This window comes from Cetorhinus maximus, chromosome 6, assembly GCF_964194155.1.
Source record: "Cetorhinus maximus chromosome 6, sCetMax3.hap1.1, whole genome shotgun sequence".
Lineage (NCBI taxonomy): Eukaryota > Metazoa > Chordata > Chondrichthyes > Lamniformes > Cetorhinidae > Cetorhinus > Cetorhinus maximus.
Genome location: NC_135884.1, coordinates 90,095,809 through 90,120,164, shown reverse-complemented (window position 1 = coordinate 90,120,164; position 24,356 = coordinate 90,095,809). Strand labels below are relative to the sequence as shown.

The 24,356-nt window shown below is 41.9% G+C and overlaps 1 protein-coding gene across 3 annotated transcripts in view; it reads left to right on the top strand.

Annotated features, from left to right (window-relative positions):
* The window catches only part of gins3 (GINS complex subunit 3), a 29,200-nt gene extending 11,850 nt beyond the window's left edge, over positions 1-17,350 (top strand). The window contains exons 2-4 of one of the 3 annotated variants that reach the window (XM_078544021.1): positions 10,701-10,934; positions 13,392-13,534; positions 17,124-17,350. In XM_078544021.1, the coding sequence (XP_078400147.1) occupies positions 10,701-10,934; positions 13,392-13,534; positions 17,124-17,133 (387 nt within the window). In that variant the 3' untranslated portion in view covers positions 17,134-17,350. Of the gene's footprint in view, positions 1-10,700; positions 10,935-13,391 lie in introns of all 3 variants that reach the window. The other 2 variants (XM_078544020.1, XM_078544022.1) reach the window with 2 other exon arrangements.
* The last annotated feature ends 7,006 nt before the right edge of the window (positions 17,351-24,356 follow it).

Below are 24,356 nucleotides of genomic sequence, written 5' to 3'. Positions count from 1 at the left end.
AGGGATGAGGTCCTGCAACAAGAATTTAGGGAGCAGATTAAAAAGCAGGACCTCAAAAGGTTGTAATCTCTGGATTACTCCCTGTGCCACGTGCTAGTGAGTATAGAAATAGGAGGATGGAGAGGATGAATGTGTGGGTGAAGAGATGGTGCAGGAGGGAGGGCTTTAGTTTCCTGGATCACTGGGTCTGTTTCTGGCAAAGGTGAGGCCTGTACAAGTTGGACAGGTTGCACCTGAACGGGGCCAACATCCTTGCAGGAGGTTTGCTAGTGCTGTTGGAGGGGGTGTTAAAACTAATTTGGCAAGGGGATGGGATACAGAGTGGAGGTACAGTAGGGCGCAATGCACAACCAAATATAGAAGGGAAACTAAGTCAGTCTGGAAGGCAGAGCAAATATAGACCTGTTAAGGCACAAAGGAATAATGCAAGGCTGGATTGCATCTATTTTAACGCAAGGAGTCTTACAAGTAAGGCAGATCATTTGAGGGTGTTGATTAACATGTGGGAATATGATATTGTTGCTTTCACAGAGACATGGTTGAGGGAAGGGCAGGACTGGCAGCTCAATATTCCAGGGTATAGAATCTTAAGGCGGGCGGTGGGGGGGCTGCGGTGCGGTGTGCAAAAGAAGGGGTGGCATTACAATATTGATCAAGGAATCAATTACTGCATTAAGGAGGGATGGTATCTTAGAAGGTTCCTCAAATGGGGCCATATGGGTAGAACCTAAAAACAAAAAGGGGGCAATCACTTTGCTGGGAGTGTACTATAGGCCTCCAAACAGTTAGGGAGAGATAGATGGGCAGATACATAGGTAAATCTCAGAGAAGTGTAAAAATAATAGGAGGGGATTTCAACTTCCCCAATATTAACCGGAATAGTCCTAGCGTGAAAGGCTTAGAGGGGGCGGAGTTCTTAAAGTGCATGCAGGAGAGCTTTTTGAGCCAGCACGTAGAAAGTCCTACAAGAGAAGGGGCGGTACTGGACCTAATCTTAGTGAATGAAGCTGGGCAAGTGGTAAAAGTGTCAGTGGGGGAGCATTTCGGGATAGTGACCATAACTCTGTAAGATTTAAGGTAGGTATGGAAAAGGACAAAAGATGGATCGGAAGTAAAGGTCCTGAATTGGGGGAATGCTGATTTCAATATGATAAGACAGGATCTGGCCAAAGTGGAACTGGAAGCAGCTGCTTGTGGGAGGGTCTACATCAGAGTCATTCAAAAGGAAGTAGAGTTCAGGGCCAACATGTTGCCGTACAGGTGAGGGGTAGGCCCAACAAGTCCAGGGAACCCTGGATGTCAAGGGATATAGAGGATTGGATAAGGGGCAAAAAATGAGGCTTATGGCAGATAAAGAGGGCTGAAAACAGCAGAAGCCCTAGAGGAGTATAGAAAGTGTAGGGGGCACTTTAAAAAAAAAAGTAATTAGGAGAGCGAAGAAGGGGGCGTGAAGAAACATTGGCGAGCAAGATGAAGGAAAATCCCATGGCATTTTATAAATATATTAAGGGCAAGAGGATAACCAGGGAAAGAGTAAGGACCAAATTGGCAATCTGTGCGTGGAGCCGGAGGACGTAGGTGAGGTTTTAAATGGTTACTTTTCATCTGTGTTTACTATGGAGAAAGACGATGTAGGTGTAGAAATCGGGGAGGAGGACTGTGATATACTTGAACAAATTAGCATTGAAAGGGAGGATGTATTAGCGGTTTTAGTGGGCTTAAATGTGGATAAATCCCCAGGCCCAGATGAGATGTATCCCAGGCTGCTATGTGAGGCAAGAGAGGAGATTACACGAGCTCTGGCATTAATTTTCAAATTCTCTCTGGCCACAGGAGAGGTGCCAGAGAACTAGAGGACAGCAAATGTGGTACCATATTCAAGAAGGGTAGTAGGAATAAACCAGGTAATTACAGGCCAGTGAATCTAACATCAACGGTAGGGAAACTATTGGAAAAAATTCTGAGGGACAGGATTAATCTCCACTTGGAGAGGCAAGGATTAATCAGGGATAGCCAGCATGGCTTTGTCAGGGGGAGATCATGTCTAACAAATTTGATTGAATTTTTCGAGGAGGTGACTAGTTGTGTAGATGAGGGTAGTGCAGTTGATGTAGTCTACATGGACTTCAGTAAGGCTTTTGACAAGGTCCCACATGGGAGAATAGCCAAGAAGGTAAGAGCCCATGGGATCCAGGGCAATTTGGCAAATTGGATCCAAAATTAGTTTAGTGGCAGGAGGCAGAAGGTGATGGTCGAAGGTTGTTTTTGCAATTGGAAGCCTGTAACGAGTGGTGTACCACAGAGATCGGTGCTGGGACCCTTGCTGTTTGGAGCATACATTAATGTTTTAGATGTGAATGTAGGAGGTATGATCAGTAAGTTCGCAGATGACACTAAAATTGGTGGTGTCTAAATAGTGAGGAGGAAAGCCTTAGATTACAGGATGAGATAGATGGGCTGGTAAGATGGGCAGAGCAGTGGCAAATGGAATTTAACCCTGAGAAGTGTGAGATGATGCATTTTAGGAGGACTGACACGGCAAGGGAATACACAATGAATGGTAGGACGCTTGGAAGTACCAAGGATCAGAGGGACCTTGGTGTACATGTCCACAGATCCCTGAAGGTAGCAAGGCAGGTAGATAAGGTGGTTAAGAAGGCATATGGGATACTTGCCTTTATTAGCTGAGGCATAGAAAATAAGAGCAGGGAGTTATGTTGGAGCTGTATAAAACACTAGTTAGACCACAGCTGGAGTACTGTGTGCAGTTCTGGTCGCCACACTATAGGAAGGATGTGATTGTGCTGGAGAGGGTGTAGAGGAGATTCACCAGGATGTTGCCTGGGCTGGAGCATTTCAGCTATGAAGAGAGACTGGATAGGCTAGGATTATTCTTCTTAGAGCAAAGAAGGCTGAGGGGGGACCTGATAGAAGTATACAAAATTATGAGGGGCGTAGATAGGAAGAAAGTTTTCCCCTTAGCGGAGGTGTCAATAACCAGGGGGCATAGATTTAAGGTAAGAGGCAGGAGGCTTAGAGGGGATTTGAGGAAATATTTTTTCACCCAGAGGGTGGTTGGAATCTGGAACACACTACCTGAGGGGATGGTAGAGGTAGGAACCCTCACAACATTCAAGAAGTATTTAGATGAGCATTTGAAACGCCATAGCATACAGGGCTACAGGCCAAGTGCTGGAAGATGCGATTAGAATAGATAGGTGCGTGATGGCTGGCACAGACATGATGGGCTGAAGGGCCTGTTTCTGTGCTGTATAGCTCTGACTCTATAACAGACTCTGGGCACAAGACATGTTTTTTGTTCCCTTACAGGAATACACAGGGGAAAATGGTTTAAAAAGCTAACTGCAGAGCAGTGCTGGTGTGCTGTGTGTGACAGCAACAAGAAGACCAACTAATCACTCTTGCAGTTATAGGCAAAGTCTTGCTTTCGCTGGAGGTAAGGCAGCAGAAGCCACAATCAAAAAGGAAATAGGACAGCTACTTGAGCTATCCTGCAGAACCAAGTGTCTCCAAACAACTGCGAAACTACCAAAGTCAGCTCTACCGGAATCACCCAACTTAATGGCCGCAATGTATCGCCATCTATGTCTCATAGACAAGCCAGAGGCTGAATTATATATTTTTTTTAAACTCTTATTTGGACTCTTAACTTCTCATTTCTGATCTGTGTGTATGTGTGTTGCGTTTTTTATTATTTCTCTTGGGTTTTTAGTAACTAATAAACTTACTCTTTCTATGACTCAAGCCTAGTTAAATTGGTTCCTTCTAAAACAAAATGTACACTTGGACTGGGAAACGGTATCCAAAGGGGAAGGGATCCCTTTTAAATTAACCTTGTTGCGACCAATGAGTGGGTTGAATAAAGAAGGGAAGCTAGCTCATTCCTCCTGACCCGGGAGCATAACAAAATAGGGGGCTTGTTAGGGAAGTTAACAAATTGAGGGAACCTTGCTGGGGACAGGTCATATTGGGGGCTTCGCCCACAGAAGAAACTGAAGAATTAGAGTAGGGAAAGTAAATTATTCCTTTGAAACCAATTTTTAAAAAAACACAATTTTCTTGAGTCTGCCCTTCTAAAGTGTAAAAATGTCCATATTTGATGCCGTGTTTTTACAGACAGAAGGGACATTAGTTATGAAAATTTAATAGTTCTGCCCCTCAAAGTTAAAAGATTTAGCAAGGCACTTAGGATTAGAATTTCGTCTGAAAGCCAGAAAACCCGAAATTTTAAAAGGGATGGCCATTGGCCTACAGTTGGAAATTGAGAGGATGAAATGGATAGAGTGGCGGAAGTGAGGTTAAAATTGGAGCAGCAGAAATTAGAATTTCAGGAATGAGAAAAGGAAAGGGAAAGAGGAAAGACAGGAAAGGGCATGGAGAGAAGAGAGAATTTCAGAACAAAAGAGAGGGAAATGGGGTTTAAACTGAAGCAGCTCAAGCTGAGGGGCAGGAATCCTATTGTGCCCCTTGAAGATACCACTAGCTCGGACTTAAGGGCTGAGGCAATCAGTTTGCTTGTTTAATCCCCAAGTTTGATGAAGCCTTCTATATCTCTTTTGAGCAGTTAGCACAGCAGTTAAAGTGGCCGGACCGACATTGGTCCATACTACTGCAGAGTAAACTTTCAGGAAAAGCTCTCAAAATTTACTCCCTCTAGCCTGAGAAAAGTGCCACTGACTATGAGGCAGCATAAAGGGCAATTTTAAGTGCGTACTAGTTAGTGTCGAAGGTGTACTGTCAGAGATTTCGTGTCCCCAGGAAATGGCCTGATCAGACGTACCTGGAATTTAAAAGGCTTAAGCAACTTGCTTTTGACCAGTGGGTGCGGGCACTTAAAAACGAAGTCACTTACGAAAACATCCATGAAATAATTCTCCTTGAGTTTAAAAACTCCATACCCTTTCCAATAAGAACACACTTAGAGGAACAGAGGGTAACAGGGGCCAGGAAGGCAGCCACACTGGCTGATTATTATGAGCTGATCCACAAATCCTTGTCCCAGAAGAGACGTCCCCTAGTCACCCCCGACCAACTGGAAAGGATAGAGTGGAGAGAGTGATCGAAAACTGAGCACCCATGGGAGACAAGGAAATCCTATTCGCCCTCACGACAGAAAGGGTTGGGCTGAGGTGAAAAGTGAGGCCAAGAAACCTGTTGTGTTTTAACTGCCGAAAGGTAGGTCACCTCCAGGTCAACTGCTGGAGGTTATGGGAAAAACCAGTAGGATTTATCGGGACACGTACACACTGTGCAGATAATAGGAAAGAGTCAGAGAGCATAGCAGATGAGGCTATGGCTCTGACTGTGGCTGCAAATGCCTGTAGATGCACTTCTGAGAGTGCGGGTGAGGTTAAACAAATCCCTAAGAGTTACAATCATTTTGTATCCAAAGGAAGGGCGGCCACATTTCCGCAGGGTGAGGCGAATAAGCCTGTAGCGATACAGGGGCGAGCCAAACTACTGCTGGGAAAAGGCATGCCTTTCCACCAGAGAATGCAGTAAGTGCCAAGACGTTGGTAAAGGGGATTGAAGGAGGATACATGCCCATCCCCTTATACCGGGTGCATCCGGAGTGCAATCTTGTATCAGGACCAGTACCTTGGGAGTCGTCCTTCATTTGCCTGTGGACAGGGTGGACCTGCTCCCCTGCAATGACCTGGTGGGATCAAAGGTAAAAGCATCCCTAGTGGCCTGAGAAAGCCAGTTGAGGTCAGGGAGACAGAACAGCAGCAGGCGAAAGTGCCTGGCATTTTCCCTGACTGTTTGGTAACATGGTCTATGGCCAGACAAACTCCGTCAGTGGAGGATGAAGTGGCACTGCAGACAGAAGACCTACGGTCTGGTTATCTGAAACCTTTTTTTGTGAGTCTAGAAGACCCTAAGGAGGTAATAAATAGATCTTCCTTGGTAGCAGCCCAGCAAGCTGACCCACTGTTAAAAACATTAACTCAGACTACCTAAACTGAAGCTGAGGCAGAAGCAGTCCCTGAACGCTACTGCATTAAAAATGAGGTCCTAATGAAGAAATGGAGACCCCCTACACAGACCTGCAAGCGAGGAGTGATCCACCAGGTAGTGGTGCTGCTGAGGTACCATAGGGAAATGTAACGGCTAGCTCTCAAAATTCCTTTGGCTGGGCATGTCAGTATAAGCAAAACCTAAGCCCGCATCAGCCAACATTTTTACTGGCCACACCTCCACAGGAATGAAGTAAGGTTTTGTAGAACTTGCCACACCTGCCAGGTTGTGGGAAAACCCCAGCCTGCAATAAAACCTGCACCTATGATCCCTGTGCTGGCTTTTGGGGAACCATTCAGCAAGGTGTTAGAGGACTGTGTCGGGCCCTTGCCCAAATCAAAAGGAGGCTAGCGGTATATCCTCACCATCATGGTTGTGGTTACTTGCTTCCCAGAGGCTGTTCCCCTGAGAACCATATCTGCCAAAAATGTGGTGAAGGAATAAACCCAATTCTTTACCAGTCTACCCACCGAGATTCAATCAGATCAGGGTTCAAATTTCATGTCCAAAATATTCCAAGGAGTCATGGGTAGCCTGGGCGTGACCCAGCTGAAGTCTTCAGTGTATCACCTGCAATCGCAGGGGATGCTAGAACGGTACCAGCAGATTCTAAAAATAATGATCAGTGCACACTGCCATGTATAGCCATATGACTGGGATAAAAGACTAGGTTTTCTTCTGTTCGCTACCAGGGACTCACCCAATGAGTCCACTGGTTTTACTGTGTTTGAAATAGTTTATGGGCACCAAGTGCAAGGGCCTTGATCTAATCGAGGAGAGATTTTTAGAACAGAAGGAGGAAGTCTTCATGTTAGACTACGTAATAATGTTCTGGGAGCGACTCATGAGAGCCTGTACTGTGGCCCGAGAACACTTAAAAATCTTCCAGACAGCTATGAAGAAACAGGCAGACAAACGTGTCAGGGCCTGAACCTTTCAGCCAGGAGATTATGTTAGTGCTCCTACCAATAGCAGGTGAGCCCTTAAAAGCCCGGTTCAACGGCCCATACAGAGCAGCAAAGAAGCTCGGAGAAGTAAACTATCTAATTGAGACCCCAGCAAAGGCTGCGTCATGCCAATATGATAAAGCAATATCACAGCTGAGAATGGGACAAGCAGGTCTGTCTCACTGCCACTGACCTATCCTATGAGGGTAGCAGTGGGGATGAATTGGGGGGGGGATGTGAGTGAGGCCCACATTGAACCCCCTACTACCCGGCCAACCAAGACCGAGATACGAGCGAACTTAGCCTCCTTATTCACCCACCTAAGTACAGAACGGCGAGCAGACTTGACGAGGCTGTTCACCACATTTAAAGGCTTATGCGGAGACAAGCCAGGCTGCACCACACTAGCTCTACATGATGTGGCTGTGGGAGAGGTCCCTCTCATAAGGCAACATCCCAATTGCCTAGGCCCAGAAAAGATGGCCCAGGTTTCGGAGGAGATTAACTATACGCTGGAGAACCAGTGATAGAGCCGAGCAGCAGTAGCTGGATCTTCCCATTTGTGCTCGTGCACAAGCTGCATTGACTACTGAAAAGTTCATGCAGTGACCAGAGCCGACTCCTACCCAATACTCAGCCTGGAAGACTGCATAGATAGGGTAGGTAAAGCAGCCTAGATTACAGAGATAGATTTACTCAAGGGATACTGGCAGGTGCCTTTGACTGCCTGCATGAAGGAAATCTCCGTCTTTGTAACTCTGGATGGGTTATACCAGGGTCGAGTCATGCCATTTGGACTCCGAAATGCCCCGGCCACCTTTCAAAGGTTGATGAACTAGTATTAGTGGGCTTATCCAATCACGTAGTGTACCTAGATGACCTCCTAGTGTCCAGTGACACCTGGAAAACTCACTTAGAGCAACTGGAAGCCCTCTTCCAGAAAGTACACTACTAGTACTAAAGGCCTAGTGGTCAATCTCGCAAACAGCGAGCTCGCTAAGGCTCAGGTGAGCTATCTAGGACAGATGGTGGGTCAAGGACAAGTACAGCCCAGGGCTGCAAGGATACAAGCAGCAGCACGGTTCCCCATTCCCACAACGAAATGGGAAATCATGAAGTTGTTGGGATGTGTGGCTTCTACCACAAGTTCGTCCCAAATTCAGCACAGTTGGCCAGCCTGCTGACAAATCTACAGAAAAAAGCAAACATAATATGGACAGGGAAATGCCAGACAGCTACTGAGAAGCTGAAAGTCATTTTAATAGGCGAGCCTGTGCTTGCAGCTCCGGACTTTAACCAAGCATTTAAAGAAGCCATCAATGCAGGTGACTTTGGGGTAGGGGCTGTCCTCCTTGAGGAAGACAAATTGGGGATACAGAGTCCAATCAGATACTTTGCCAAAGAACTAAACAAGCACAAGAAACAGTACTCCACAGTGGAGGAGGAAACCCTCGGTTTATTACTGGCTTTCAAACACTGAGATATATGTCCGAAAGGGATAGAGAGAGGCCACTGTCTATATTGACCACAAACCTTTATAAGACAGAATGCCAGGTTACTCAGTTGGAGTTTGTTTCCCCAATTGTACCACCTAAAAATCACTCTCATTGCTGGGAAATCAACTGTGATTGCAGCTGACCTGTCCAATGAACTTTTTAAGGAAATACAAGCAAGGACACTGAGCAAAAAATGGCTGATAATGTAAAGTGACCACTTTCTGGAAAAATTCCTAGATAAATTATACTGACAGACCTGTCCTGAGGGAACATGGAATGTCACACCTGAGAATGTGTCATGGCCTTCTTCAAGCAGGGACACTTGAAAAGGAGATAGGGAAGATGCAAAAGACTGAACTTTAATCTCCTGTGGTTGCAGAGACAAAAGACTGATTACCACGTCTCAGTTGGCATCTAAAATCCATCTCCTGTTTATTTATATCTCAATGTGTAAAATAGTCAGATCAAAGACAACAGACACTGGGCGCAAGACTTTTTTTTTTCTCCCTTACAGAAATACACAGGGAAAAATGGGTTAAAAAGCTAGCTGCAGAGCTATACTGATGTACTGTGTGTGTGAGACAGCAACAAGGCTCGAGCTTGGGCTTTCGCTCGGGCTGGGGCTCTCGCTAGGGCTAGAGCTAGAGCTCTTGCTCTCGGGCCTTCGCTCGGCCTCTCACCCGGGCACGGGCTCTCGGTTTCATTCTCTCAGGCTTGCGCTCTCGGGCCCTTGCTCAGGCTCGGGCTCTCGGCCTCGGGCCCTTGCTTGGGCTCGGGCTCGGGCTCTTGTTCAGGCTAGACTCTCACTTGGGCTCTCGCTCTCGGGCCTTCACTCGGGTTCTAGACTGGGCTCGGGCTCTCTAGGGCTCTTGCCCGGCTCTCGCTCGGGCCCGTCACCCTGTTTTGGGTCTGGGCGCAGGCCCTCGCCCAGGCTCGAGCTCTCGCTCAGGCTTTCTATTGCACTTGTGCTTGCCCTGTCTGTTGCGCGCTCTAGTGGTCTCTGTGGAGGCAATGCAGCAGAAGCCACAATCAAAAAGGAAATAGGATAGCTTCTTCAACTATCCAGCAGAACCAGGTGTCTCCAAACGAACCACGGAACTACTAAAGTCAGCTCTACCAGAATCACCCAACTGAACGTCACAACGTTTTGCCATCTACGCCTCACGGACAAGCCAAAGACTGATTCGTATTTTTTGAACTTTTATTTGGACTCATCTCATTTCTGATCTATGTGTATGGTGTGTGTTGCCTTTTTGTTGTTTTTCTCGGGTTTTTAGTAACTAATAAACTTACTCTTTCTTCGACTCAAAGCGTGGTTAAATTGACTCCTTTTAAAAAAAATATATATATATATATATTTGGACTGGGGAAAGGTATCCATGGGGGAAGGGGTCCCTTTGAAATTAACCTTGTTGCTACCAACCGAGTGGGTTGAATAAAGAAGGGAAGCCAGCTCATTCCTCCTCACCCAGGAGCATAACAAAGTTGGGGTCCCATTCGGGAAGTTAAATTGGACCTCGCCTGGGGACCAGTCATAACAGCCTACATTGCAACAATGGATTCATTTCTAAAGTTCTCTTCTGACTATGAAGTGCCTTGGGATGTCCTAAAAGTTTCTATATGTATATGTGTATAGTGACGCACTCGCCTCTGAGTCACAAGCCTCTGGGTTCATGGCTCACTTCGGAGGCTCGAGCACAAAAATCAAGGCTGACACTCCAGTCCATTGAGGGGCTGCTGCACTGTTGGTGGTGAGCTGTCTTTCCGATGAGACGTTAATCCAAGATGTTGTCTGCCTGCTTGGATGGATGCAAAAGAGTCCACAGCAATATTTTGAAGAGCAGTGGAATTATCCCTGATATTCAGGCCAATATTTATCCCTCAAGTGACATCATGAAAAATAGATTATCTGGTCAATGTCACATTGCTCTTTATGGGAGTTTGCTGTGCACAAAGTGAATGCCATGTTTCCTACTTAACGTCTGTGACTACAATTCAAAAATACTTCATTGGCTGTGAAGTGTTTTGAGACATCCTGTGGTCATGGAAAGCGCTATATAAATGCATGTCTTTTTTTTTATTCTTTGTTCCTTGTTTGAGTTCGGCAAATGATAGGAAATGAAGATTCCTATCTTGCCGAGAATTGATAGCTGCACTGTTCTCTATTGAGCAGCTGTTGTTTTTATTGTGAGCTGAATTTTTTTTTTGTTCCAAAAAGGGCACAAAGATGGAACTCCCACTTTGGTTGGCGAAAGGACTGTGTGACCCCAAACGCCGCATTGTCTCTGCTGGCACGCCAAAAGTGTACAAGGGTGGCTGGCGGACAATATTCAGTGCTGACGCAAAGGTAGTGGACCTGCACAAAATGGGGCCATATTATTATGGTTTTGGAACACAGCTGCTGCATTTTAATAACCCAGAGAACACAGAGATTGCTCAGACCATCCTACAGGTGAGTGTCCCAATTTACTGCATTTCAGGGTGCAATTTTTTTCATTAAAGGCTATGTCATTAAAAACAAAACACTGCTGATGTTGGAAATTCAAATGGAAAACACTGGAAATATCCGGCAGCCAGGCAGCATCTTTGGAGAGAGAAACTGAGTTAAATTTTCAGGTTGATGACCTTCTGTTAGAACTGGCAATCTTTTTAAAATTCACTTATGCAATGTGTGCATTACTGGCAAGGCCAGCATTTATTGCCCTTAAGAAGGTGGTTGTGAGCCACCTTAAACTACTGCAGTCTGGGTTATCCACAGTGCTGTTGGGGAGGGAGTTCCAGGGTTTTGATCCCCAATAGTGAAGGAGCATCATTTTGTTCCAAGTCAGGATGGTATGTGTCTTGGGTGGGAACTTGTAGAAGGTAAGAGTTCCTGTCCACCTGCTGCTCTTGTTCTTCTAGGTGGTAGAGGTTGTGGGTTTGGAAGGTGCTGTCAAAGGAGCTTTGGTGAGTTACTGCAGAGCAGCTGCTGTCAAAAGGAATGATTGTGCAAAGAAAGGGGATAGCAATAGGATAAATAAACAAAAGATGATTCTTGAGGACATATAAATGGCAACAGCAGAAGCATTACCAGCACCTGTTGTCCAGAAAAATGGTAGCAGTAGTTATGACCAGTGTTGTTAATACCCCTTATGCTTTGCACCGTCTTCCCTTTTGTTATTGAATCTCTCCTGCTTTCCAACTGATTGTAGATCTTCCCTTTTATTCTCTCCCTCCCCGCTCTGTTTCCCTACCTCTGTACTTGTCCTGTTGTGAACTTTTGCCAGTTCTGATGAAAGATCATAAACTTGAAATGGTAATTCTGTTTTTGTCTTTCCACTGATGCTGCCTACCTTGCTGAGTATTTCAAGCACTTTTTGTTTATTTGGATATGAGTGTTATGGAATGAGATTGATATTCTATTGATGTAACTTTATAAGGATTCAGATATGTGGCTGCTGTTTCTCTTTGTGTAAGTTCTTAATCATTTCCTGTGTAAAAGGAAGAAGTGATGGGAAGAATTTGCATTTATCTAGCATCTTATCACAGCTCTCAATGTCCCGTTGTACTTCAAATACAATTTATTATTTTAAACTGCAAACAGTTATTCTTTAGGTGACCTCAGCAGACGTTTTGGACACAGCAAAGTCCTGGCTTTTGGTGATTCAGGGCACTGAGAAAATACCTTGCCCTTCAAATAGAACCAAGAGATCAGGTGTACTTTTAAAGTACACCTGAGTCACTAGAACAGGCAGGTCTTATGAGAAGTTGGTTTAACATATCACCTTGAAGATGGCATCTCTGACAATGCGGCACTCCCTCAACTGAGGTGTTGTTAGTCTAGATTATATGTTTAAATTCTGGAGGAATCTTGAATCTCAATCTTGTTATTCAATGTTGAGAGCAATATCACCTTGGCTTACTGACACTTAAATGTGTATGTATCTCTCCTGATAGTACAGCTTTCTAACAGTGTCTGACTTCACAATGTACCCTAGCTGGTATCCTAAAAAACAAATTACTCATTAAAGACAAAACATAAAGAAATAAACAAAAATGAACCACTGTTAAAGGCAGTGACCAGTTCCTGGTCCCTCTGCCTGGATCACTCCGAAACTGGTTACGACGAGGTACATAGGATTAGCCAAGGGCTTTACTGTCACGTGCGTATCTTTCTGGCCCCTTTCCAATCCACAGTATAAGCAATTGGCATCTGAAAGATGTTTTCCTCAAAGTAACAGTTGTGTTTGTGATTTCCCACCATTCTCCTTGGAGACTAGATGTTGCTGTTATTGTGCTGCCCAATTATAGTATGATTTTGCTCATATATGTTATAAAAACATTTCAGAATGCTACAGTTTCTAACTCTAGCATAGTGTTGAGCGTAGAAGTAATTTATTTTGGCAGGTAATCATATTATATTGTAATCACTATTCTGAATTGTCCTACAGAAAAACTCAAATAACTTATTGCTGCACTGAGGAATATTACTATTTTTAAAGCAGGACCTAATGGTATTTTTAAAAATCAGTGTATGTATTGACATCACTGTCAGCCAATGAGTAGGGGTGAAGGAGTGGGACTTGCAACAAACAGATTCCATTTTACAGCAAAAGGAGTCTATTTAACAGAGTCACTCTAAACCACAGCAAGCAATTCTTGTGACCAAAACTACAGCAGAATCTCCTGATAACAGCAGGATTATTCCTCCAAAATTTAGTGAGTGCAGAATAATTATATTTATATAATGCAAAATATGTGCTTAAAAGTAATCACAGTCACTTGCAGTAACATGGTCTCCATGCATGATAGATGGAGAAATTGTCCAATCATTTCCATTTTGACCAAGGCTTAGGCTGTCACTGTATGTAGGTTTTTTAAATCTACTGTTCCTGTATTGTACTTTTGACTAAGATTGTTTTTGGCACAGACTTTTGTCAACCGCTTCCGCCGGATCATGGATTCCTCCCAGAACGCGTACAACGAGGACACGTCGTCACTAGTGGCTCATCTGGACGAGCTAGAGCGGGAGCTGTTCCGGGCTGGTCAGAAGGGATTGAATGAGTTTCAGAGGTGGGAGAAGGGGCAGGCTGTCCAGATCACCACCTCCAACCTGGTTCAGAGCTATGGCAAACGGAAGTTTGCCGAAATGGAGGCCTGAAGTGGAACTCTGGCCAGAAAGATGCTAAGACCAGTGGCTAATACCAGAGATTCCTCTCCAATGTATAATTGGATTTCCTCTGAGTTGAAAGTAATTCTTCAGAAATTACAACTGAGTAATTAGAACAATGTAATCACGTTGGGATCAAAATTAAACCAGTCGGAGGGCATTGTAATGTCACTGAGAGGCAGAATTACTCTGTTGAATTTGGAGTGATTGCACTGGAACCCTGCTCATCACCCTCTCCTTGCACACACGAAGCTACTTGCGAAGGCTTTCTTTCAAGCCTACTTTTGATGCTGTAAGCATTTTGATTCTGTGGTGAGCCAGCATCTTTTGTCACTGAGAGGGCCATCTGCCTTCATTTTGAGCCTTGCTGATATCCAATATGGGATCCCTGCAGCACTTACAACTGCCAATTCCATTTTGTTATTAAGTATCTGCTTGAACTGCCCAGGAAAAGACACTAGATGTAGACCAGGCTTTTAAGATTATTTTTAATCCTCTATTTTCCTTCTAAAATCGATTGCCTGTCTTAACATTTGAAGCCAAAGAATGAAGAATTCTCCTGGCGTAGGATGGTGCATGATAACTATGTACATTATACTTTTGTTCTTGCTTAAATTTCTATTCAAAGCCCTATTCAAATTGTATGATTGCTTCTCTCCTTTTGCTAACCACAACCTGACAAAGGATGTTGTGCCATCCTCGGACAAGATGATAGAGCCTTCGATTCTGAGTATCACACTTTAATTCCAGGCTTCTCTGGTGTTTCGACTTGACCTGTGCTTCTTTCTGGGTCTTACTTGATTCACGCTGGACAGATCTTTCTTCGTTTGAGGAATAGACATGTCACTGGCATGGTGTCACTGCAGCTCCACCGTAGTTCTGTTTTGGTATGCTGGAGCTTTTGGTTGTTGCTGTGCTTTGCTGCTCGTTGATGCCTAAAATATTCATTTCTGTCATCACTGGCTCCTTGACTCTTAGTGACCTATGCCAGAGCTAATAACTGAGATCCAGAATACTGGCATTTGGCAAACTAAAAATATTCCTTCAGAAGGCTGTGTAGTATCTCTCCTGCTACTAATGAGGGCAGCAGAGATGTAGCTCAGTGTGGTTGAGTCAGGTTCTGTGAAATGTTAACAATGTAGGTCACTGGAAATATAATTTCTGGATTAACAGTAAATCTGCAGAGTTTTTTTTTTAAAACAGGCTGGTTCCATAGACTGGTTCAATATGCCCCTTAGATTTGTGCTACTGGCAAAGGGAAGGTAAACTAAATGGCCCAAGGGCCTTACCAATTCATCAATATTAACTTCTTTCACATTGTAACGCATTACCGTTCTTCAATGAGATCGAGGTTCCCGTGACTTTATGGCTGAATTATGTAAAATGCTTGTAATAAGACTGATTGTTTTGCCCTCTGCCATCTAAATATGTCCAGCTTTTAATATTGTATATACTGGCTGTAGTGCCGTAGAACTGTTAATATGCCATCTTTTTATTTTAACCAGAGTTTTTAAAATGCTATTCAATTTAATCCTAACTAGGTCTAATATCTTAAACCATTTCTGTGCCTGTTTTTAAAAATATCCTTAAGTATTTTGTACAAATTGTCACTTGGATTTTAAGGTGTGCTTGTGTCTTTACACTGCAATTTTAGAATATAATCATACAACACAAAAGGACATCTAAAGGCCCACTGTGCCTGTGCCAGCTCTTTGAAAGAGCTATCCAATTAGTCCCACTTCCCCAGTCTTTCCCCATAGCCCTGCAAATTTTTCCTTTTTAAGTGTATCTCCAATTCCTTCTTGAATTAGACCATCGAATGTTTCCACAACTCTTTCATGTTGTGCATTCCAGAACAGTGCAATTCGCTATGTTTAAAAAAAAAAACAGAATTCTTCAAATCCCCACTCCAGTTCTTTTGCTACACAACTCTGCTCCCACATAGTCTTTGATTAGACAGGCTGCTGATCTCTCTGGTTTCCTGTTCAAAATATGCCTTGGGGATGGAGTACGACTTTAGATATTAATCCTCTATAGCATTCTAGGCTTGGAACGATGAGATGAAAGTCTCCTTTGGGGGCTGTAACAGTCCCACGTGTGCAGCTGATCTTAGCTTTGTTCCTAGTGGTTATGGGCGGATGGGACAAAACTACCTCAAAATTGCAATCTCATTTAGAGGCCACAACAGCCATGGTGTGAGAGAGAGGAGGAATGTCACAGTACTATTTTAAAAGGTGTCTAAGATTGGATCAAGGTCTGTTGTTGAGGCAAAATAGGAGTTTTCCTTTTTCCCCCATTTCTTGTACCCAAGCTGGTAGTGTTGACTGATGCAGGAACCACAATATTCTGCCTATCCGACTTGTGATGACGATGATGGGAGTTCCATTCTCCACAATGCTGAAACTTGGCTGGAATCTCCAGTGTCAGAACTCTTTTGTGGTTTACACATTATGAACCCAGCTGATGTTAATACTGGACAAGTCAGATCCCAGAGTGAAATCTGGCTTGATAGATCTGAACTTCTTAAACAAAAAGAAGGCGGCACCTTTAAAGGAGTTTTCATTTTCTATTAAACAATCCCCTCTTATTAATCCCTATCTTAATTATACAAACCTTACTCTTAACAATAACAGGGTATTTACAGCAAATATACAAGGATACTTGACTTTCCAATAGTTATATTTCACACAAGTCTACCCTGATCATGACATTCACGTTTCTCCACATTTAAACTCTTGATAAGTCATTGGCTATGATTTGGTCTCTTCCTGCTAAGTGAATAATTTTCAAATTATATGGCTGTAGCATTAAATTCCTATGAAACATCCTCAGATTCTTGATATGAAATTTTTGTATAAAGGTTAGCGGATTATGGTCCATATAAATAATAGTCTCTGCAGAGACTATTATTTATGTGTATTTCAAAATGTTATAGAGCCAACACCAAACTCAACCTCTTTTTCCACCATTGAATACTTTTGCTGGCAAGAATTCAATTTCCAGGAAAAGTAACTAACTGGCCGTTTGATCCCCATCTCATCCTCCTGTAAGGACACCGCACCAACACCCACGTCACTGGCACCTGCCAGTTTAAATGATTTAGCATAATTCGGCACTGCTTAAACCGGTGTGGCAGTCAGTACAGCTTTCAAGCTGTCAAAGGCCCTTTGACATTCCTTTGTCCACTCAAATTTCTTACCTTTCTTTTAACATACTTGTCAGGGGTGCCATTACAGTGCTGAAATTTGGAACAAACTTCTGATAGAATCAACTCATGCCTATGTACTGCAAAATCTCTTTTGTGTTGAGCACTAGAAAATCCAAAATAGCAAAGATAAGGGCTTCTCTAGGTGCTACTCAGCCTTGTCCCACAGTGTGGTTCAAATAAGTTACTTTTGCTTGACAAATTCACTTTTTGTCAAATCTATTAGCAAATCGGTTCTTCGTAACTGAACAAATGACTCATTCAAATGTTGTATATGTTCCTCCCAGGTTTGGCTGAACACAACCAAATCGTCAATACATACCAGAGTGGCATAATCCGATGACCTTGTTGGTTAATCTTTGAAAAGTTGCTGGTGCATTTTTCATTCCGAAAGGCGTGACTTTGCATTGATAAAGTCCATCTGGGGTTACAAAAGCCGATATTTCTTTGATTGTATTGACTGTATTAACAGAACTTACCGATATCCCTTCAATAAATTAGTTTTTATAACTAATATTACCTGTTTAATCTTTTCAATAGTCTTCTAACCGTCAAATTGGATATGAATCTACCTTTGTTACCATATTAACTTAGCGATAATTTATACATAATCGCTGCGACCATCTGGTTTCAGCACGATTATGATAGGGGAGCTCCAGGTAATGTGACTCCATTCAATAGTGTCACTTTCCTTCGTGAACTTGATCTTTTCCCTCACTTAGGCTTAATTCTCTGGATTTAGTCTGTAAGGATGTTGCTTTATGGACGATTCATCCCCTACATCAACATCCTGCAGGTCTAAAGATGTTTTCCTGAGCCCATTTGCACAAATCAATTCATGAATTTGTATTAGCTTCCGCAAGTCAGCTCAACAGGTTTCTGGAAGATAGCTTAATATTACTTCTAAATGTTTAAGCACCTCCATATTATCCAATCTGATTACCAGAGAGTCAACTTTAGAATTTTTGACTTCTGATTCATTCTTGAATTGCCCTGATTTTTATTTCACTCCCTACTTCTTTTACCACTGTAAACACACTCCTACCCTGACTATCTTCCCTGCCATAATATTGCTTTAACATATTAATGGGATACACTTGTTGACTTTTCTTTGTCTGGAGTACTCAGTATGCAATTTACAAAGTTTCTTTTCGATTTGATAAGGTCCAGTGAACCTCACTTTTAACGGTTCATCAGAGTAATACTAACACCTCGTCTCCACTGATAAACTTTTAAACTTTGACATTTTTATCGGCTCTAACTTTCATTGTTTGTCGAGCAATTTACAAATGCTCTTTGGCTAACTTATGCTTTGGTTAATGTCTCCCAGGAATTTAACACACAGGTCAAAAGTATCATCTGAGCTTTGGTTGATACATTTTTCCTTAATTAATTTGAGGTCCTCTCGCCTCATGCCCAATAATTAGTTCAAAAGGACCCTATCCTGTTGACTCATTAGGAGCATTTCTGATGGCAAATAGTAAAAATAGAATTCCTTTATCCTAATCATCAGGACATTCATGACAATAGGCTTTAATCATGACCTTTAAAGTTTGATGTCATCTTTCTAATGCTCCTTGTGACTGCAGATGATAAGCTAAGACTTAATATTTTTAATTCCCAAACTATTCATTATTTCTTTGAATAATTGTGACTTCTAGACAGGAGGGAGGTTACGTTAAACAGCATTAATTTCTCCTCTCACCACAAACAAAGGCGTTTGAATTGTTTTCCCCCTTTATAAGTGGTAGCATATTTCCCAACCCCTCTGCTTTGGTGTGACCCATTCTATTAATGACTCCACAGCAAACTCAATACGATGAATTCAAAGGATTAGTATATTTGCACGCACTCAAAACGTGGAAGGTCACACTGTTGTCTCTTTTGCATTAATACAATGAAAGAGGGATAGAGAAAAGAGATTTACAGTTTGGAGACCACAGAAGAGAAAGTGTTTCACATGGGTTCCAGAATCTAAATGAGGTATTCCTTCACTGAGGTCGGTGAGTTGAAAACTGATGCTGGATAGTTCACTTATCCACACAGATGATTCAGCCTTGGTAGGCAGTGGTACAGGCTTTCCAGTTGAAGCAGTGTAGATGGGGCCAGAGCTCCTTGTCTGCGATGATGCTAATTAAATGGTAAAATGACAGAAACTGCAGTACAGCAAGGCAAAATTACTGGTTTCGTAAACCAAAGGTCCATATCAAATGATTCCCCCCCACTCCACTCCGGCTTTGACAAGGGTCCCTGAGATTATTGAATGTCTCAACCACTAAGAATTGAAAGGAAGGTTGCAGGGCCCTTTGTTTTAGCAGATGAGCAGACTCCTGGTGGCCAGCCTGGGTTGTGAAATGCCGATGACCTTTGTATAGCTTTTATTTTGTGCAGCCCCCACAATGTGTCATTAGTGGCTCTTCAGGGATAATGAGATAAGAGTTTCTCTGTGACTGCCAGCTAGCTCCATTTGAGAGAGGGTCACTATGACACAGCAGTTGGTAAAGGCTGTTATTTAAAATCCCGGAGGGAAACTTTAAACAACTGTCATAACCTATATTTTCAAGTGGTACGTTTGGGTTGCAACTCTAAATTCAGGAATAAGACCACCAGTTTGAGGAGCTTTTATCAAACTACATGAACATTTATTAAATTTACACAAGTTAAACATATACACATGGCTACATATTACTACTATCATAACTTTAACAAATACCCAAACTAATCTCTACTAAGGCAACAACAACCCATAGACTTTAAGCAGATACCAGACAAAGCATTCTCACTTTACAAATTCAAATAAGGTTCCTTTGCAGACAGTTGTGGGCTTACAGCTGCCTTGATTATACATGCCTCTGCCCTACACACACACAAAACTCCCTTCTGTTATACCCAGCATTTTTAAATGTAAATTCTCATTGTATCATCAGGCCCTTTGAACCCCACCTCTTCTAACAATAAAACCCCCTTTCATAGTACCAATTTTATTAGTAATATAAACATATTACATGATCTCTCCTAGCTAGGTGCAAGATTTCACTCCCCTTCTTGAATGCTTTATTCAACAAAGTGCAAATGCACTCTACCTTTCTGTTTACATTTCAAAACTACTATACATTAAAGCACTCAGACTAACTGGCTTTAATCCAATTAAAACGCAGACACACCCAGACTAAACATCTATTTTAAAAATAAGTTTCCAGTAACATTATATATATTAATAGCTTCATGACAGTCACAGATAGATTCAGCCATTTTTGGGTCTTTGTCCAGTTTTAAATTTTGAGCACTAAGCACACCTGTTTTATATGTAAAGAAAAAAACAAGGTGAGGTCTTAGTCCCTCAGTGACAAAATTTGAGTCTTGACCTAGAACTAACTTTTCCACTATTACTTTTGCTGTAATTTTCTCCAAAGGTACCACCTCAGGAAATCTTGTTGAAACATCCATAATTGTTAAGATATTGATTCCCACTTCTGGTTTTGTACAGGTTTAATTGTCAATTTGGGTTTCCCTACTACCTAATATGTCTGACAGAATTTAACTATGCCTATGTAATCCTGGCCAATAAAAGGTTTCATTATTTTAGCCTGCGTTTTCCCAATACCCAAGTGACCTGCCATTAGAATTTCTTGAGCCACTCGTTAAACAGCATTGCAATACTCAGATGGAGCTACCACTTTATGAACTACTTCCTACTCCTCTACTGCTGGTATTTGAGGTGCTCTCCATTTCCTCATTTGCACTTGGTATTTTTAAATACTAACACTCGAGTATTGGTTCTGATTCAGTTTGAGTAGGCTGTTTGATACAGCTCAAACTCGGGATCAGGCTGTTGCATTTCTACCAAAGATGGGCTAAACCTGTCAGTCTCATTTTCTTTACCTTTCTTTTTGCTTAGGTTTTCAAAAATAGTGTCAGATAACTATTTCTACTTCATCTCCCTTTTTCATAGATTCTTCTTCCTGCCTAATTTTATGGGCCCCGAGATCTAGTCACTACGCAGTCAGGAAACAATCCAGGGTGTTCCTCCTGTAGTATTTCAGTTTCTTTCACTTCCACCGATTGGTCCAACACCCTCAGTGAGGCTAATATTTTTTTGAACTAGCCAGGTCATTCCCCAAGATAGGAATTAATTCCCGCTATAGGCATTTTATGCGCTACTCCAACTGTAATCTCTCCACATACTAAACCATTCTTTAATCCAACTTTATATAAAGGAACTGGTTTATAACATCCATGGATACCTCCAATTAATATTTTTTCCTTCATTAACCTCTCTGGAAGACAAATTGTATCATTAGCCAGCATCAGTGATCAACTTGCTCCAGTGTCTCAATATCTTCATTAGTTTACCTCCTTAATTAGAAGAATAAGTGGATACCTCTCCCTTATAAAGGAAACCTTTAAACCCTTCTGTAGTTAGTTTTTCTGAATTTACTTGACACTGAGGAATTATCTCTATCTCTAGTAGATTGAACCTTCACTGTGCACCTGCAATATGGCTGTTTTGTCACTTGTCTCCTTCCCCAAGTTAGTTTTTCCTAAAGATTCTTTAGGCATCCCTATTACTGCATTAGGTCTCCCAATTAATTTCTAGCAATTAGCTTTAGTATGCCCAGTTTTATTGCAGTGGAAACACACTGTTTTCTTTACATCTCCTTTATTTTGGCATCCTTCTGTTCCCTAGAACTAATAATTTTTCCATCACCAGGTTTTCTATTCCTCCAATTTCCCTGTTGATTTCCATATGACCATTTCCCCACATGTAGCTGTGTTAGATATCATAGGTTTCAAACAAAACTGTCACTTTTCAGGTCTTTGATACTTAACGCTCATTTAAGTCTTAATGGTTACTGGAATGTTACTTCAGAATTCTACCATAATCATTTCCCTCACATTCAATTTTTTTCCCCCAATTTCAGTGATCAAAACCACTAATCCCACAGCATTTATTTTTACAAAGACCTGATAGGCCTTTTCCTTACCACCCTAAACTTTAATTGATAAGCGTCAGCGACAAGCTCATAAGCATTGAGTATTGCCCTTTTAACTGCTTCATAGTCTACAGACTGCTCTGACAGACTAGTGTATATATTCATTGCTGTACCCATCAGGATAATTTGTAACATCAAGATCCAAACATCTTTTGGCCACTTCAGCTTCACAGGTATCTTTTCAAATGAGCTGAAATATCTTTCAGCTCCATCTTCTAAATCAAGGCACTAAAGGAAGATTTTAAGTTGAATCAAGATCTTCAGTGGAATCAAACTTATCTTCTGGACTGCCATCTTCCCCTTCTTTCTTTATTATAAGTCTATCTTTAGCCAGTTCATGCTGTCAGAGTTCTTTGCCTTTGAAACACTCACTCTTTCCTCCTTTGCTAACTTCTCTCTCTGGAGTTAGAGTTCAAGCTTTTTCATTTCCTTTTTTTGCTAATTCGAGTTTTTTCATCTTTTTCTATCTCAAGCTGCTTCATTTGCAACTGAAATTTTTTCTAACTCTAGCTGTGATACATCAGTTTCAGGCTTCTCCCTTTTTAAATTCTAAGTGCTGGGTAATTACTTCAATCAATATCATCCTTACAAAATCCTGCTTTTATTTCAACATGCAATTTACCTGCTAACTTAAGTGTAGCCTTATTCAAGGATTTCAAATAATCCACTGTTACATCTTCCACTCCCAGAAAAGTCTTAGCAACAATCAAAGCCATTTGAGATCCAACCCACAGCAAATCCTGTTCCTAAGCCCAGTACCTCCATATGCTCGTTTCTTTAAGGATTCACAGACCCTACTTAAATCCAAGGATTTTTGCTCCTGCAAGAGTCCCCACTTTATGATCCCAGCTGATGTTAATACTGAACAAGTCAGATCCCAGAGTGAAACCTGGCTTGATAGATCCCAAATTTTTTTTTTTTTTAAAAAAGAAACCGAGGAAAGGTGTTGAACAAATTCACAGGAGTCTGCTGATGAACTTTTAACACAGTAAAACATTTATTAAAAAAAATAAACTATACTATTAGACCAGACAAAAAGATTGGAAAGATCTCAATACAAACACAAGATGATTCCATTTCCCAATACTCCTTACTCCTTTACCCAGCAATATCTTTACAGACATAAATCAGTGAAGTTATGTTGAGTTTGACACAAAGGCTCCTTGCTTGGGACTGGTACACATGCAAACGGTTTTCTTCCAATGAATTCTTAAGCATTCACTTGATGCTTCTTACCCAACTCGTATCTCCCTGAGACACCCAAAAAATAATCACACTTAAAGCCACTGTTTCAGCAGCAAAACTGCTAAACTGGTCACTTTACTGAGTCTTATAACTGACTATTCAGTAACTACTGTCCACTAGCTTTGCAATTTTCTCTTCTCAACTGAAAATCCTGGTCTTCGCTCTGACACACACTGAACTTTCCCTTGTCTGTGTATCAGTGTCATGTGACCACTGTTGTTAGGCAACAGCCTAGTCTTTTCTACTTTAAGTGATTTTGGAAAAAACCAAACTTTTAAACCCATCTTTAACTTCAGGGGTTGTATAACGTCATTTTTTTAAAAAGTGTATATATAAACAACCCCAACCGACTGACCTTTCAGCCACAGGTCCACCCAGACTTCTAGGCATCAAGACTCATACCAAACCTATAAGAAACTGAAACATTGAGGGAGAAGGGAATAGATGGTTACAATGGTAGATTTAGATGAGAAAAGATGGAGACTCAAGTGGAACAAACACTGGCATAGACTGGTTGGGCTGAACAGCCCATTTGTGTCATATATACTGTGAAACTGTACGTTGGTGGTAACTGCTTAGGCTTTTCAACCCTTTCTTTAAATACTCGCCCGAGTTCCCATAGCAATGCTGGTGGCCAGGAAATCAACAATTATTTCTGCTTCCCTCGTCTAGAGTAGTAGCCAGAAACATTTTTCACCCCACACCGTTACTAGAGTTTTGCTGGTATAACTGGAGCAGAAAATCTAGGCCACAAATGGAAAGTGCTCTGTTTCCCAACATTAAAATTCTTAATTTTGATGAGCAGTAAACTTTACAAGGTTAAGTTACTCCTTGGTCATCCTGTCAAATTCTTGGATGAGGGAACTGCCCTGTCACCAACAACTATCTTCCATGTTTGTTGTTTTTAAAAAAAAACTTAAAATGCATGTAAACTTGAGATCATCAGTAATTAACTGAAATATTCAACATTGACAGTAACCATGTCAGATGTAACAAGAGCTTTTGCATCATCACTGAATGATTTAAGTGGTTTGCTTTGTCACTAGTGAGGAACGTGGTGATGTTACAGCACAACGGTCTGTTTCATGTTGCATTGCACTGCTTCCCAAACATTTACTTTTCTTTAGGTCCTGCCCTTTTAACTTAATTCTTGGTGACTCTTCATTCTGTGATAGGTCTGCAGAAAGTGACCTGGCATCTGCTTGATTAAAGAGCCATTATGATGTGGAGCAAAAGGGTAATTGATGTTAACTGAACAGTATTAAAACCAACACTATAGAG